The sequence below is a fragment of the Cyprinodon tularosa genome, unplaced genomic scaffold (assembly GCF_016077235.1).
Source record: "Cyprinodon tularosa strain WSP-4 unplaced genomic scaffold, ASM1607723v1 ctg417, whole genome shotgun sequence".
Taxonomy (NCBI): Eukaryota; Metazoa; Chordata; class Actinopteri; order Cyprinodontiformes; family Cyprinodontidae; genus Cyprinodon; species Cyprinodon tularosa.
In genome coordinates this window covers 260,791-277,334 of record NW_024039138.1, presented here as the reverse complement: position 1 = coordinate 277,334, position 16,544 = coordinate 260,791, and the positions used below count along the sequence as shown (strand labels likewise).

Below are 16,544 nucleotides of genomic sequence, written 5' to 3'. Positions count from 1 at the left end.
TAATTTAAAAATGTACTTTAAAATCTTCAAATGACCTAATTTTTGGAAATATCGTAATACTAGACAACTTTACCTTTAAGGATTTTATCCTATGTTTTCTATTCTATTCAATTCTATTCTATTCTATACTTCCGGTTTGTAAATGTACTTACAGTAGGTGTATTTGGGAATCAAAGTCATCTTCTGGGGACTTTTATCTTCTGTTGTGCATTTAGCCTTTGAAATCTCTATTATTTTCCTGACAGTATTAAATCTTTTTTTTTTGTCCTGAAATTTCAAACTTAAAGTACTGTATCTGTTTATGTTTGTCATTATTGACAACAAACAGTTTTTCAAATATTAAAGAAATTAGGGCTGAAACAATCAAATTGATCGTGATTCAACGATTATTGAAATAATCATCAGCTAATTCACTTATAGAATGATCGTTAACTGCAGTTTACGGACTGTACGCCTGTAGCACTTAGGGCAGTAATTGTATCAAAATTGTAAAAAATTATGTAAACATTTTGCAAAAATTGGCTGTCATTATGTTCTATCCAGAACTACAACAGAAGTTTTAGTGTTACCTGGTTTACTTTGTAAAAAATCTTCTTTAAAGAACCGTTGGCTATCTGATTATGACTCAATTAATGGGAAAAATAATCGGCATATTAATCACTTTGCAAAAATAATCATTAGTTGGAGCCCTAAAAGAAATCGTGGACAGCGGGAAAACAATGGGACATTGTGATGAACGCCAAGAAAGTTTGGTGTTGAGTTGTTTATATATATATATGTATTAATACTTGAGTACTATCATCTACAGAAAGATTTTTAGATGAATTAGCTTTATTGATGTTCCTAAAAGAAAATGTCTCTATTTAAATGAATACAGCTTTGTTCTGTTAGGCCAAAGGGTCTGATTTTGTTGAGTTTTCTCCTGAAGACACGTTATGCTGAGTTTTGTGGTGTAGATCATGAGTTGTTGTTTTTAACAGAAACTGCATAGCAACATTTCCCCACCATTTCTATAGATCTATTTAGTGAAGCACATGGGCAACTATTATTTATCATCATAAAAGTGTTTTTATGGAGTTCCTCTCAATCTCATAACTTAGATAATCTTGTTATGCCTTATTGATAGAAATTACTTTGATACCTCTGAGCTATTGCATATAGATTGGGTCATCAGGGTTACTCAAGTTTGAAATTATCCTTTCTCTAACAAACTAAAACGTGAAAAATTATCTCTTTAGCTCTTTTCTGTTGGAGAAAAAGGCAGTAATATTCCCTAAGAGACTGAAACAATATGTCACATGTTATCTGCTTTTGAGAGGAGATGAGAGGATATTTTTACACACTAATGGAACCTGGGGTCCTCCCTGTGTATTTCTAAGCTTTGGGAGCGTGAGCGCGCGAGCACGCACACAGATATGCGAAAAACACGCACTTTCTCTGCAAATCAATAATCTCATCGGTGATCAACAAATGAAGCATGTGGTTAAATCAAGAAACTGATTGAAAACAGAAACAGAGATAAATGCATGTATGAAAAAACTTCAAGGTGCACCAAAAATCCAGAATCAAGCTGTTGATCGGATCGGGCACGTCTTGCACGTTTGGTGCACAACCAGTGAAGATTCGCGCAGTCTTCAACCAGGCTGCAAAGTAAAGAAATTAACACACAAAATTCAATTTAAAAATAAAATGTCTTACCCATTTCTTCAGCTCGTTTGGAAACTTTCCCCTGAGACAAAAACAGTGTGAGATGCGCTCCACAGGTTGTCTGAGCCAAACCACTGGACGTCCCGTTGAAGAATCAAGAGAGGGGAGGGGGTGACGTCACGGCCTGCGACTAGAAATAGATGTGAAAATGTGAAAGCCCTTTGGGAAACTCCTCCAACTCCCATTGTCATTGTGACACAGCACACACAAGTGAACACTGCACACCATGAAATTGCATTTATGCCTCACCCGTGCAAGGGGGCAGCCCTCAATGGCGCCCCAAGGGAGCAGTGTGGCGGGACGGTACCATGCTCAGGGTACCTCAGTCATGGAGGAGGATGGGGGAGAGCGCTGGTTGATTACTCCCCCCACCAACCTGGCAGGTCGGGAGTCGAACCGGTAACCTTTGGGATCCAAGTCTGACACCCTTACCTTGGATGAAATGCTCCATCCAACCATCAATCTGAGGCTCTGAGTTTATTAATCCAAAGAGACATGCGTCCTGAACAGATTTGCATGTATCACCAAATAAATTGAGTGAAGAAATGCATTTTTAAAAATGTTTAGTTTACACAAGGGCACTGTTATCACAATGCTGAGCTGGTTTCATGAAAAACATGTGCTATAAATATAGAATCTTCTATGTAGATTTTATCATCCAGGCAAAAAAATAGAAGACCAAAAAAAAAAAAACCTAACATCGAGGTCAAAGTTCAATAAAACATTTTGAACTATTCAAAATTTGCATTCTACCCTATATGTTTATGAGGTCTACTATTTACATTTTAGTAGGTGGTTATGGGTTTACATTTTACAGGTAAATAATGTAGAGCCTCAGATTGATGGTTGGATGGAGCATTTCAATATAATCTGGAAATATTAATATTTAAGTCATAATTTATGGGGGTTTTTCACACTCATCCAGAACATTAAACAAGTTGATATAAAATTCCACACTGTGGAAACATTAAACATACCCCATTTCAATCTGAAAAACTCACATGAAGAGAAAAGACAATTAGGAGAAATTTATTAAAAAAATTAATTTGCCTTTGGTGGTCAGACCTCGGTAGGAAACATAGCGCTGAATTTTGATAGATATGCATGAACAGGACCAAAGAATAGGGCTGTCAGGGCTGAAACTGGTGGTGGAGTGGAGATAGAGGAAGTTGGTCAGTCTGTAGACTGCTGGTTAGTGAGACGGTCTGCTGAGCTTTATGGGGAGATCCAGCTGATACTAGAGCTTCACTCAGGGACCTGGAAGATGGAAGTCCAGCTTGCATAACACAGGTTGAGAGAACCTGTCCATGATGAGCAAGCATGAAGCGATAGTGGAGAGGAAAACCTCTGGCAGAACCAGGTTCAACATGGCGGTCTTCTGTCGGACGGGTTAAGATGAGACAGGGAACGCAGTAAGAGTCCGAGATGAATGACACTTGATGAAGCTTTAGCTACGATGGTGGAGGAGGGGCTGGAGGTGGGTTGTAACGGTGTCATCTGAATGAAGTCACACAGCGCATCAGCCGCCTGCGCACAGGAGCAGACAAGTGCGGATCAGAGGCCTTTTAAGATGAACTTTGGATGCCGATTGGCTTTCATGGAGGTGTCGTTCAAAGCTGATTGGCTGTGTCGCAGGTGGATGTAGGAGAGCAATAAGTTTCTTCAGTTGTACTTCCACCTAGGCTCCATTATTGCTGCAATGACACTGCTGCTAATGTGAAGGTTTGGGTTGACTAGAGTGTAAATGTTAAGCTCTGGTTGGAGATTTCATTTGTGAATGAGCTACTGACTGTAACGTCTTTTGCATATTTGCACATCTGAATCAGTTTTCAGTTTCTGCAGCCAAATTCAATATTCATTTTAAATCATAATTTTACTTCTACCTGCTTTTATTGTTTCACTTCACTCTGTTTCTGTTTTAAAGGTATTCTGCGTGTTTAATTGGACAAAATATAATTTTCCTACAGGGATCCCTCAGTGGTTATGATACTCTGATAGGAGATTCTGATAGGTAGATTTTTACTGTTTGCAACATTGTAAAATGTAATTTGCTGGATGGAAACCCAGAACCTTTGGATTAAACTAATGAACTAATGTCTGGTTGAATAAAGCATTATGTTAGGTTTGTGACATGGTGTATTATTCTGGGTGCATTGTGGTCATAAAGGGATAAGGCTCTTCAAAAAGGCTCAACTAAAACTAATAGACTTAAGGTGCACCAAGAATTACCCCTTCACCATGATACCACCACCACCAGCCTGAGTTCTTGGGTTACGGGACAGATTTCTAATCTGATATTGTTCAATTTTTATGCGCTTGTTTTTATTTAGATCCTGTTTTTTTCGTTAAAACTGAAAAAAGACCAATCAAGCTTCTTCAGGTTTTGCAGTCAGAGATGTATTTTTTTTAAAAGTTGTGACTAGTATTCGTTTGATTGCTGTTGGATTTCTTGCACCCAGCTGCCTCTTATTTGTATGTTTTCCTTTTGAGATCTTAAGAGTTTGAACTTCAGCTAAGTGCCTGATGTCATTATGTTAAATTACTACCCCATGAATGGCTTGTAATGGTTTACCTTTGATGTTAAATGGGGGCAGAAGGAGAAACTAATGACTGAAGAGTACTAACATACAGAAGGTCCCTTTTATTTTCTCTATACATGTAAAAAAATACCTCAAGGTTAAATTATTTGAATTTAGGACGATGTTTCTTAGCTAAAAAAAAAAAAAATCACCCAACAAGCAGTTATTTTATATATAAAAAGCTTTATTAACTACTTTTCTGTAAAGATACACAAACAAGGTAAAATACAGGTCAAAGCTCTTGAGAAGACACATGAAAGTTATTCAAAGTAATGTCACAAACAAAGCTGGATTTAGAGGAAACAAAACCAACCACTCTGAACTTGGGTTGAAAAGTGGAAAATCTGAAGCAGCCATGCAGAGAAGCGTCTGTTTTACTGCTAAAAATAAGCTGACAGGCCTAAAGGGAGCTGAAAGATCAGCAAGGTGGAGGGGAAACAGAGACAGATCAGGAGGAAACACACATACCCCTGTGCTTTGAATATATTTACATCAGCACCAGGGACAGGGCTCACGTACAGTAAGCCTGACCTTTCCCTGACCCTGAAACAGAAGCCTGTCTGCCTTTCCTCCACTTAGAATGGTTCCTAACCTTCAGCTCTACATGTCCAGCTAACTCAGTCATCATCCGTTACAGAACAAAGATGCTGACTCTTGGGGAGATCAGAGTTCACAGCTTCAGCGGGATGACAGGCCAATATTTGGGCTGCTTCCGGTCACAGTTTCTGTCGAACGTCAGCTGCATGGCCGCCTCCATGGCCAGGATCTTTGCCGCATCTTTCCCATAGAGCTTCTTCATCTCGGCGGCTCGCCTCTCGCCTGGTCGGTCAGAAGGGGGAGCGGCGCTGCTACGGTTGGAGACGCCGTGCAGGTCCTGATCGGCCAGTACGTAGCCCTCCTGCTGCTCTGCTTCCATCTGCTGCTGCCTCTCTGCAAAAAAAAAAAATTTTATTAAAAATTTCTGCTACTTTGAAAGTAGTTGGAAGCGCTTTTATTTGTCTCTACACCCCACCATGACTTACTCAGCTCCTCTCTGTGTCTCTCGGTGTGGGCGAAGTACTGCCGGAGCTCCTCACTTATCTCCATGTTGCTGACGTCACATTCGATGTCGCTATCCGAGCTGCTGTCATCCTCTCCATCGTCTGCGTCGTCGCTGCCGCTCCCCCCAGCCTGCCAGTCGGCATAGCGTCGCTGGCTGCTGGGATATCCCTCATGTGGGGGGGCTGAGCCATAAGCCGCCTCCAAGGCCTTACTGTAGGCCCGCCTGTGTCTCTGCTGCCAGGCCATGGCCTGTCGGTAATGCTGCCAGTAGCGGCTGTACACAGGGCTGGAAAACCAGGACATCACAGCGCTGACGTCCTCCTGCAAAGACATCTTAACTTTTAGAAATCCTTAAATTTAACAGAAAAGCTATCTAAAAATAAATAAAAATTATTTTAATTAGCATATTTACCCTTAGGTTAAGTAGGCAAATAATATGATCTGCTAATGTAATAAGATAGATATTATAGACTTGAAATAAGTTGTTTTTTCCTAATGTTAATGTGTTTAAATGTTAAGTGTCTCAATTACCTCCTTAATTCAAGAAAAACTGACTTAATTGGATTTCAGTTTTTCAAAATGAAAACAATTTTATTCATTTTTTTTAAAATTAGGATTAGGCATTAAATTTCTTCTTTGCAATTTTTTCTTTGTAATTTGCCAAATAGTTATACTAAGAAATGCCGAAGCAGGTTAGCCACACAGCTAGAGAGAATAGCTTGCTAGATCATAAAATTATTTCATTTAATCCAATGAAATTGATCAAGTACAGTATGTTGTTAAAACTTGAAATAAAAATCGTTAAAAGTACATCTTGGCTTTTTTCTGCAAAGAAAAAACCTCAGAAGTTGGGTGTTGAAACTGTTTTTTGTTTTTTAGTGTAAAGCATGCAAAGTCATTTTGGCTTCTTCTGCAGCTTCAAATGTTTAACGCTGATTTTTGGAGTATGAAGAGCAGCTGATATACGGTGACATTTCAAGCCTTTTATAGGTGTGAAAAGCTCTGAAAGATTGCAAGGAAATGCAGATATGACCTCAGTAGATATCTTCTACCAGCAGAAGGTTGTTTTGATCAGGTGTTGTTTTAACACAAACAGCAAGAACTGAAGTGGGCAAGAAAAGGTTAGATATTTAGCCCCCACTTCCTGAAATTCACAATCAAGCACTTTTGGCACTCGGTGAGTTTAAAATCCTCTCTTTATTTCACTGCAGTCAATTATTTCTGTGTGTATGTTTTATGAGAGAGGTTGTTTTATCTGTTGTACCTTTTTATTTATTTATTTTTTTTATTTAACCAGGGACAAAAATCCAATTGAGATTAAAAACCTCTTTTTCAAAAAGAGTCCTGGCCAAGAGGCAGCAAAGTTACATAATAAACAGAGAAACATTAAAGTAAATGACCTGTACATAAAAAAAACATATCAAGTAAAACAATACCAGATCATTGAGGCTGCTTTCACTTTCAACCTAAAAGCATTTAAAGACAGAAACTCAGTCAACTTCAAGTTTCTTTGTAAAAAAAATCTAACTCCTTATAAGCTGCTGCAAGAGTTTTCCAGTCTAACTTGAGCTAACCTGGTTAAATAAAGGCTAAATATAAATTTAAAGTGGGTTTCTTTATGTAGTATAGTCCAAAATGCATCAGTTTGTTTTCTTTTTTTCCTTTTTTATAGTTTTCTAAAGTATATTTATTTTGAAATGGGCCTTTCTCAGGGAGGAGGCTGCCGAAGCAAAGACTAAAAAAGAAAAAATTATTTTTCCAGTTGACAGTAAAGCTCTCTTACCATGTCTGAATGGAAGCAGCCTTCAGTCTTCAGCCTGTGGACACAGAAACATCTTTTACTTCCTGTTGTTGTTCCATATAATGTGACGTCACGTGCGACACAGTTTGTAGCGGCAACAATAGGTCCACATGATGCGGCTCCACATATCATAGAAAATATTCAACAAACACAGTATTTCTAGCCAAGGTTTACACAAAATATGACATGTTTACCTCTCTGTTAGCGCCGCATGATGCCGACCTCCATATTGAAAATTTCCCAGCAGCCTTTGAGCGAAAGGAAATCAATTACCGAGTATTTTGCTCCCTCTGGTGGACAAATGTGGATTGTGTTTAATGTGAAGACATTCCACAAGAAGTCGGGGCAGAGGAAAGCAAGAAAAGAAAGAAACAAACAAACAAAAAAACAAAAACAAAACAACAATAACACAGAGCAATATTTATCATTTAGTCGCATTAGCTCCTACACAGAATAAAGACCAAATTTCCACATTATTGAGTTTAATTAAAATTTTATGCTGTTCCAACTGAAAATCTGTATTTTTAGTTTCTAAAATGTTGAGTTAAGTAACAAAAAAAATCCTTTACCATGGAAAAAAAATCAACTGAAATAACTAGTTGCTAAGTGAATATTTATTAAAAGATAAAAAATTTTTGTTTTTTTTTTCTTTTTGGAACATCAGGTAAATGAACATTAGCAGTTAAGGAATATACATGTTTTTGACTTACCAGTTAAAAAAAAAAAAAAAAATTGATAAAACAGAATTCAGCTGCAATAAATTGTGATTTTTTATTTTGTTCAAAAAATTATATTTAGCAAATATAAACTGTGATTCGATGTCAATACAAGTGAGGCTATCAGTTTTATTTTAAAATCATAATTAAAACAGAACTGGAAAGAAAAAAAAAAGAAAATAGGTCGATGTCACTTCAACTGTTTTCCAGTGCAGATCATCATTAGAATGATTTTTAGCATTATGTCTTCAGTACAGGGGCAATAGAGGGTCCAGGGGCACTTCCTGCCATTGGCCCCTGTCTAGAGCCACCCTTGAGAAGTTGTTCAAGCTTCATCATTCATTTAAGTTCATGCAACATCATAATTAATTGAATTTCAAACCTGAATTATTTTAGGGACTTCCAAGCCGTTCATTTCCTGGTTTTTTTTAACTATTCTGAGTGGCACTTATTGGTGGGATTAAGGACAATTCCATGAGGGAGTCCAGATCCTGAAGCTTCAAAGCAGCAGAAAATCACAGAAAAACAGCAACTCTTTTAAAAATTACCTCTTCTTACATTTCAGTCAATATAAGAGTTTCCAAATTGAGAGACATCAATATATCTTTTTTATTATTATAGTTTTATAATTTTTTGGCAAGTGGTAGTTTTAGAACCATTCTTGTCAATGAATTGTTAACTCTGACACTGGTTGAATGCTTGTGAGTTCAGCAGATGTTCAGATTTTGCTCTGGATTGTTTTGTGAAATGCTGGATGGATAGTGGAGTTATTTGGCCTCTCTGCCACAGGTTCAGTTTACCACTGTTTCATGTTTTCACCATCTGTGTGGCTTTCTCCACATTTCACTTGTGGGCCAATAAATTCCAGGGCCTTTATTCCTCTTCTACTCTATTTAAATTACCCTCAGTTTCTTTGTTCTCTTTTTTTTCTTGGTTCCGATAAAGCGGGCTATTGGGGCGCTTCCCGTCATCATCTTGTTTAATACCCAGAGTTTGAAGTTAAGGGCGAAAATCTAATGTCCAGACATTCTCCTTCAGGATTTGGCGTAGAAAACCTTCTTTTTCAATGCTATTAGTTTTATATGCACCTTCCAAAACTCTTGCCTTTGTCAAAATGTCAAAATGTCTCCCATTTAATCAGAGATGGGAAGTAACGAAGTACAAATACTTCGTTACTGTACTCAAGTAGATTTTTCTAGTTTTTACTTTACTTTACTACTTATTTTTATGGCGACTTTTTACTTCTACTCCTTACATTTTTACACAAATATCTGTACTTTCTACTCCTTACATTTTAAAAAATTGGCTCGTTACTTTAGTTTTGAATCATTTCAGTGGAGTTACCGTTATTATTTTTCACGTCATCAATACCAAATTTAATCTAATTTGATGGGAATCTACGTTGCATTTGACGCACCACTACAAAATGAATCAACAGATTCGGTGGTATTCATTCGCGGCAAATCATTGCAGCTTGGTGGCGGTGGCGTTAGCATAGTAGCATGGACGACGAGATGATTGAAAATGAACACAACGGAGATCTAGTCCTATTGGCAGACATCCATTTAAAATGTAGGCAACGGCATGAAAAAAGTGGTTTCTACTTTTACTTTTATACTTTAAGTAAATTTACAAGCCTGTACTTTGTTACTTTTACTTGAGTAAAGAAGTTTAATCAGTACTTCCACTTTTACCAGAGTATTTTTTAACACAAGTATCTGTACTTTTACTCAAGTACGGAAAGTGAGTACTTTTGCCATCTCTGCATTTAATAAATGTGGGATTATCCTTTGTGTTCAGGAGCCACACCTTCTAAAGTTTACCCTGAATTTTGGCTCTCACTGTGCCTAGCTAGAAGTTCAAGGCCTTAAAAATGGCTTTCTAACAATAGAGTAAATAGTATTTTTTCATTTCTTCAGATGGGCAAATGGTGTGTTGCTCTTTGGAATCCATTGGCCTTTGGCCTACTTCCTGCTGTCAAAAGGGTTCCATTAAGTAAATTCTTGGTTTGAGATGTCTCCCTGTTATTGTTTATTGTAGTTGAAGTCTAATTTAGCAAGCTACTGGTTACTTTCCACATAGTGCCCGATTAGGTTGAATTACCTGGTTCCGTAATGAACAAAAGCATAACCTGAAAACTCTCTTTTGCATTTAGTCAACTTCTGTTCATAAGAATTATGATCTAAAACGAAAACAGAAGAAACAAGAAGTGGCCAAAACATTTTTTCAAAGCTCTGGATATGATTTGGAAGCTAAATTTAACTCAGAATATATTATCCCACATTTTTATATTTGATATTTGACTTATTGGTGATTAGCTAATGCATTTCATGTTAAAAAATAAAATCAATAATTTTTTGTAATATTTTTTATCAAAGTGAAAGGCACCCTTTAATAATTTGATGACCTTCAGCAGCTCCTAAATATCAATCAAGAACTACTTAGTGAGTTTTTCATTGTTTTTAGTAGTTTCTAGGTGTAATTTTCTAACTTCCTCTGCAAGTTTCCCTTAAATTTTTAAATGAGATATTTATTCACAAATCATATGTTATTCAGATCATATAGCAAGCATTTTTTTTAGTAGAACTTGCTTTAATATTTATATAGAAGCTCTAGTGTCATCAGACCTTAATCTGGTTTCTGCATTGAAATCAGCTGAGATGCAGAATAGGAGCATCTGTTCTTATTGGTCCAACAGAACCTATTTCTTTTAGTAATAAATTGATTGAAAGGGGAGCTGGTTTAACGTGTGTTTGAGCTCGACTATTGAGACGTCTTACTAACAGGATATAAACCCAGCAGCTTCGGTGGGCCTGACTGCTGTTACACTTGTTTCGTCATATATGTAGGTCATACTTTGGCTGCAGGCTTCAAAGCTTTCAGAGGAAGTGAAAAAGGACTTGCATCTTATTTGAACATCTTCTCTCCTGTAAAGTAAAAACCGTAACATATGAAAATTGCAAACCTTAATTTGAATTCTAACATTGGCTTTGATTTTTATGGAAGAAGCGACAATATGTGCTACAAATATAACCCATCCGCTTAGTTTTTCTGCTGAATACACCTGATCCTGCAAAGTATAACACATTACAAAAAAATTAAATGGACTGGTGCATATCTATAATAATAATAAAAAATAACCTTTGCACTTGTCTGCATATTTATTATGGAACTGTAGCTCATACTGTAGGATGCATATAATTCTGCTCATTGCAGCAACAGTTTTTCCATATATGCAGTTGCTCATGGCGGTATTTGACATTGAACACTAAACCTAAATAAGTATTGTGATCTTTTTCTGACACACTATGTAGTAAAAGGGTGGTGTCTGACTGAAGCCCACATTATCTCCTACCTACACCACAAACTGTTCTTGCTCCAGAGGTCTGTTAGAGAGACTGAAAAAGGTTCCATGAAATCTCAAGACTATCAATGGATTCTTGAGAGAAATGTTTTTCCCAGTGTCAGAAAGCTTTGTCTCAGTCACAGGTCATGGGTTTTACAACAGGATATTGACCCACAACACAGCTAAACAGGCAAGAATGGCTAAGAGGAAAACATTGGACTCTTCTGACGTGGCATTCTATTTGAGCCCTAACCTGAACATCTTTGAAAGTAGCTGAAATTTCCCACCTGGAAAAGGCAGCCTTTAAACCTGAGACAACTGGAGCAATTTGCTCAAGAGGAATGGGCCAAAATACCTGCTGAGAGGAGTACTGATGGCTACAGAAACCATTTGTATAAAATGATTACCTGAAAAGGTTGTGCAACAAAATTCTATGTGAAGGTTACAATATTTTTTGTCCAGTTGTTTGTTTCATGGGTTTCATTTTTAAAACCATTCTTTTGAAGCAGGGTTAATAATCAATACAATAGAAAAGAATAACACAGAATAGAAAATCTCTTTATTGTCCCACAATAGGGAAATTCTAGTGTTATAGCAGCAAAAAGATTATAGAAAAAAATATCACACAAATGTGAATCTTAGAAAAGATTGTATTTTTGTAAAAATATTTTAGTATTTTATACAAATAAAATACTGTACTGTAAAGTGTTTTAACAATACAAATAGTGTGCACCTAAATAAATAACAAATATTTTGACAGTAATGGATATTTAAAAATAGCAGGAAATTCAAAGATGTGAAAAATGACGTCAGCATGTTGTTAAACTGACTAAGAAAGAAACTGTACAAAATCAGCATGAATGTAACAACTTGTTTAGGGTGTTGGGAACAGTGGTGGTTACAAAGTTTGACAGCTGCTGGTAGGAAAGATCTGTGATAACACTGCAGGGTGCATTTAGAGTGCAGCAGTCTGTCACTGAAGGAGAAGTCAAGTTCAGCAACAATAATGTCTGACTTTAATTTTTTTCCAATTAAATAGATTAAATAGATCTATTACTTTTGTCAGATTCAGGTTATTTCTGTGACCATTGTATGTTTTTCCTTTATTAAATCAGGGATAACAACAATTTTGTGCATATATATAGGTGCTTTGTGGTCGTCCACACTATTTTTCATCTTGAGCCAGAACAGCAGGTAATAATTTTTGTTGTTAACTACTTAGATGGAGGCAGAACGAGGTTCCATCCATTGCACCACCAACTACTGAATCTCCCCAATCATCTAACTTTAGGTGAAAAAGGATGATAAAAGTCTATCTGATACAGTTACAGTGTGTTTAGTGTTGTCCTGGTATGACTAAAAAAAGCAATGCCTGTCATAAATTGTTCTTCACTAGCCTACAGAAGATGAATGGGTGGCACAAAGTAAAAGCCATTACTCTTAAACCAAAAGATTTCTCCAATGTGAGACATATAAAGTTCAATTATTATTATTATTATAGAAAGAAAGAAAGAGATGCTTTAAAAGTTTTTTTTTTCATAAACACAGAAGACTCTTCAGAACAAATTCAGAACTATATTTTCTTATTTAGAATTTATTTATTTGCCACATCAGGAACTTTAAAAACCTTGAATATAAACTCCAAAGGGTTAAAAATTGTCGAAAGCCATCCATGTTTTTTCCTGTAACTGAAGCGTGGGAACCCATAACCTGTTTTATTCACACCTCTGTACCGTAGTGTGAAACCCACAGCCTTTATACCTCACCACCCTGACCACTCTCAGCATCATCACCAGTCATTTGTGCCACACAAACAGCTTTAGCACGTTTTTTTTTTTTTTCTAGGTCTGTTTCTGCACAAAATTTTCTTGTCTGGTCCTATATCCCTAAATCCATCAGTTTACCTACCAAGAACCTGGTTGCCAGGCCTTGGTTCTGTTTTAGCTTAGAAACCAAGAATAATAATAAAAAAAAAAAGAAAGAAAAAAAATAAAATATATATATTTTATCACATTCTATGACATACGGCATAGAATGTGAAGAAATAACAGTATTTCCTCACAACCCTGTCCTCTCTGACCACTTTCTAATAACCTTCAGGATTACTTTAACAGAGTTCTCCTCCCCCAAAAGAAGGTTACATTTTAGTAGATCTTTATCAGATAGTGCAGTTATAAATTTTAAAGAATCTGCTTCACTTTCTCTCTCCTCTTTGTCGCTGAGCAGTGCTGCAGAATGCAAAAGCATAGCTTATTCCCCTTCACAGGTTGATGATTTTGTTGATGGGGTTGCTAGTTCTCTGCGTGCTGCCTTAGACAATGCAGCTCCTTTGAAAATGAAAACCGTTAAAAATAGAAAGCTTGCTCCTTGGTTTAATGCAGAGCTGCGTACTTTGAAGCAAAATGCTAGGAAACTGGAGAGAAAATATCGCTCCACAGGCCTGCGGGAGTCCTTCCTAGTCTGGAAAAATGGTTTACTGCTGTATAAGAGGACCCTTTGTAAAGCAAGAGCAGCATACTTCTCCTCATTAATAGAGGGGAATAAGAATAATCCTAGATTTCTTTTTAATACAGTTGCCAAACTCACCCAGAGCCATAGCTCTGTTGAACCGTCCATTCCACCTGCTCTTAGCAGCAATGATTTTATGGGATTCTTTATAAATAAGATTGAACTTATTAAAAATAAGATCATAAGCACTCCTCTATCCGCGATTGTACCTGAGGTAGTCATGGAATCTGAACCGGGTTTAGACTGCTTTGATCCAGTTGAACTCTCTGAATTAGCAAAATTATTGTCTTCATCTAAGCCTTCAACTTGTAAGTTAGATCCAGTTCCAACCAGGTTATTTAAGGAGGCATTCCCTTTGATCTCCTCCTCCATTTTAGATGTGATTAATTTATCTCTGTTTCAGGGATATGTACCTAAAGCTTTTAAGGTTGCTGTAATTAAACCTCTGCTTAAGAAACCGTCTCTTGACCCAGATGACTTGGTTAATTATAGACCTATATCCAATCTTCCTTTCTTATCCAAAATTCTTGAGAAAGTAGTTGCCAAGCAAGTTTGCGATCACTTACACCATAATGAACTTTTTGAAGAGTTTCAGTCTGGCTTTAGAGCTCATCATAGCACTGAAACAGCTCTGGTGAAAGTCACTAATGATATTCTCATGGCCTCAGATAATGGACTTGTATCTGTGCTCGTCCTGTTGGATCTTAGTGCTGCATTTGATACAGTTGACCATAATATTCTTTTAGAAAGACTTGAACATTTTGTTGGAATTAAAGGAACAGCATTAGACTGGTTTAAATCTTATCTATCTGATCGATTTCAGTTTGTTCATGTTAATGATAGATCTTCAACATGCTCAAAGGTTACCTGTGGAGTACCACAGGGATCAGTGCTAGGACCAATTCTCTTTACTTTATACATGCTCCCAATTGGTAGAATTATTAGACAGCATGGGATTAATTTTCACTGTTATGCTGATGATACCCAGCTATATCTGTCTATAAATCCAGATGAAGCTAACCCATTACATAGATTACAGGCATGTCTTGAAGACATAAAAACCTGGATGACTCTTAACTTTCTGCTTCTGAATGCAGACAAAACAGAAGTTATAGTCTTTGGACCAGAGTCTTTGAAAAATAAGCTGATTAGTCAGTCACTTCATTTGGATGGGATTAAACTGATTTCAGATAATAAAGTAAAAAATCTTGGTGTTGTTTTTGATCAGGACCTGTCATTTAAATCCCATATCAAAGAGGTTTCTAGAATTTCCTTCTTTCATCTGAGGAACATTGCAAAAATTAGAAATCTCCTGTCCAGGGGTGATGCTAAGAAACTAGTCCATGCATTTGTTACTTCAAGGCTGGACTATTGTAATTCTTTACTATCAGGAAGTCCACAAACTGTAGTTAAGAGTCTTCAGCTGATCCAAAATGCTGCAGCCAGAGTTCTGATGAAAATTAAAAAGAGAGATCACATCTCTCCTATCCTGGCTTCTCTTCATTGGCTTCCTGTTAAATCAAGAATAGAATTTAAAATCCTCCTTCTCACATATAAAGCCTTAAATGGCCAAGCTCCATCTTATATCAGAGATCTGATTGTTCCTTATGTTCCTAACAGAGCACTTCGCTCTCAATCTGCAGGTTTACTAGTGGTTCCTAGAATTTCTAAAAGTAGAATGGGAGGCAGATCTTTTAGTTATCAGGCTCCTCTCCTGTGGAACCAACTACCAATTTTAGTCCGTGAGGCAGACACCCTGTCTACTTTTAAGGCTAGGCTTAAAACTTTCCTTTTTGATAAAGCTTATAGTTAGAGTGGCTCAGGTTATCCTGAGCTATCTCTATAGTTATGCTGCTATAGGCTTAGACTGCTGGAGGACATAGGGACCATTTCATCATTCTGCTTCATTCTCTCTCTGTTCTCCTATTCTGCAGAATCTGTTAGTTCAATCTCTAACCTTCTGCTCTATCTGCTTTTCCTCAGAGTAGCTTTGCCTCGTCTGTTCCTGTTTGGCTGTGACGTCATCCTGGAAAGAAACATCAGCTGTGCTGTGACTGGGTGGATGTGCTTTCTTCGTCCTCTGACATGGGAGCTGGCTCGGAGCTCGTCAGCCTGGCTGTGTGTTTCCTGGACGGGGCCGCCTATTACAGCTGCTTTTGTGTCTCTGCTTCCGTCTTCTTGAACCCAGTCGGCCTCGGCAGATGGCCGCTCACACTGAGCCTGGTTCTGCTGGAGGTTTCTTCCTGTTTAAAGGGAGTTTTTCCTCTCCACTGTCGCTACAAGCATGCTTAGTGTGAGGGATTGTATTGAGTCAATGAGTCGATGCAATCAACTGGTTTTCCTTAGATGGAGAACTTTGTATCAATTTGACTGTATGATCTGGTTGAACTGTGAAGTGCCTTGAGATGACATGTGTTGTGAATTTGGCGCTATATAAATAAACTGAATTGAATTGAATTGAATATATATATATATATATATATATATATATATATATATATATATATATATATATATATATATACATATATACCGGTATATATATATATTTTTTTTTTTATTTTTTTTTTTTTTATACAAACTCTTTCAAGTATGTGAGTTCTTGTCAGGTGACACTTAATTGTGAATCATTTTCATAGTATATAGACAGACGTGATTGTGGGCAGGATGTATTGCTTGGTGTCAAACTGACAGTTTATGCAACAGCAGTGACAGGAACTACATGCTAACAATACTTGAGGTTTACAGTATGTAAAATCCTCGTTTCTCAATTGCAACAAAAGCTTGAAGACAGTAACTACAGGTATCTTACACCAGTTGCTGTTTCTTATCAGAGTTTTAGTCTT

At 37.0% G+C, this 16,544-nt stretch overlaps 2 protein-coding genes across 3 annotated transcripts in view; both read right to left on the bottom strand.

Annotated features, from left to right (window-relative positions):
• The window catches only part of LOC119792341 (neuronal membrane glycoprotein M6-b-like), a 56,986-nt gene extending 55,162 nt beyond the window's left edge, over positions 1 to 1,824 (bottom strand). Inside the window, exon 1 of the mRNA XM_038298940.1 lies at positions 1,699 to 1,824. Coding sequence (XP_038154868.1) covers positions 1,699 to 1,702 — 4 coding nt within the window. The 5' untranslated portion in view covers positions 1,703 to 1,824. The remainder of the gene's footprint in view (positions 1 to 1,698) is intronic.
• A 2,891-nt stretch (positions 1,825 to 4,715) lies between these two features.
• Positions 4,716 to 7,386, bottom strand: gemin8 (gem (nuclear organelle) associated protein 8). 2 transcript variants are annotated; one of them, XM_038298863.1, is made up of 4 exons: positions 7,323 to 7,386; positions 7,111 to 7,144; positions 5,309 to 5,648; positions 4,716 to 5,216 (listed from the first exon to the last, which is right to left on the bottom strand). In XM_038298863.1, exons 2-4 carry the CDS (start codon positions 7,111 to 7,113, stop codon positions 4,957 to 4,959), a joined length of 603 nt encoding a protein of 200 aa, XP_038154791.1. In that variant the 5' UTR covers positions 7,114 to 7,144; positions 7,323 to 7,386; the 3' UTR covers positions 4,716 to 4,956. The 2 variants fall into 2 exon arrangements, with proteins under 2 accessions (XP_038154791.1, XP_038154790.1); XM_038298862.1 differs by lacking the exons at positions 7,111 to 7,144; positions 7,323 to 7,386 and having other exon boundaries at positions 5,309 to 5,660.
• Between the last annotated feature and the right edge of the window lie 9,158 nt (positions 7,387 to 16,544).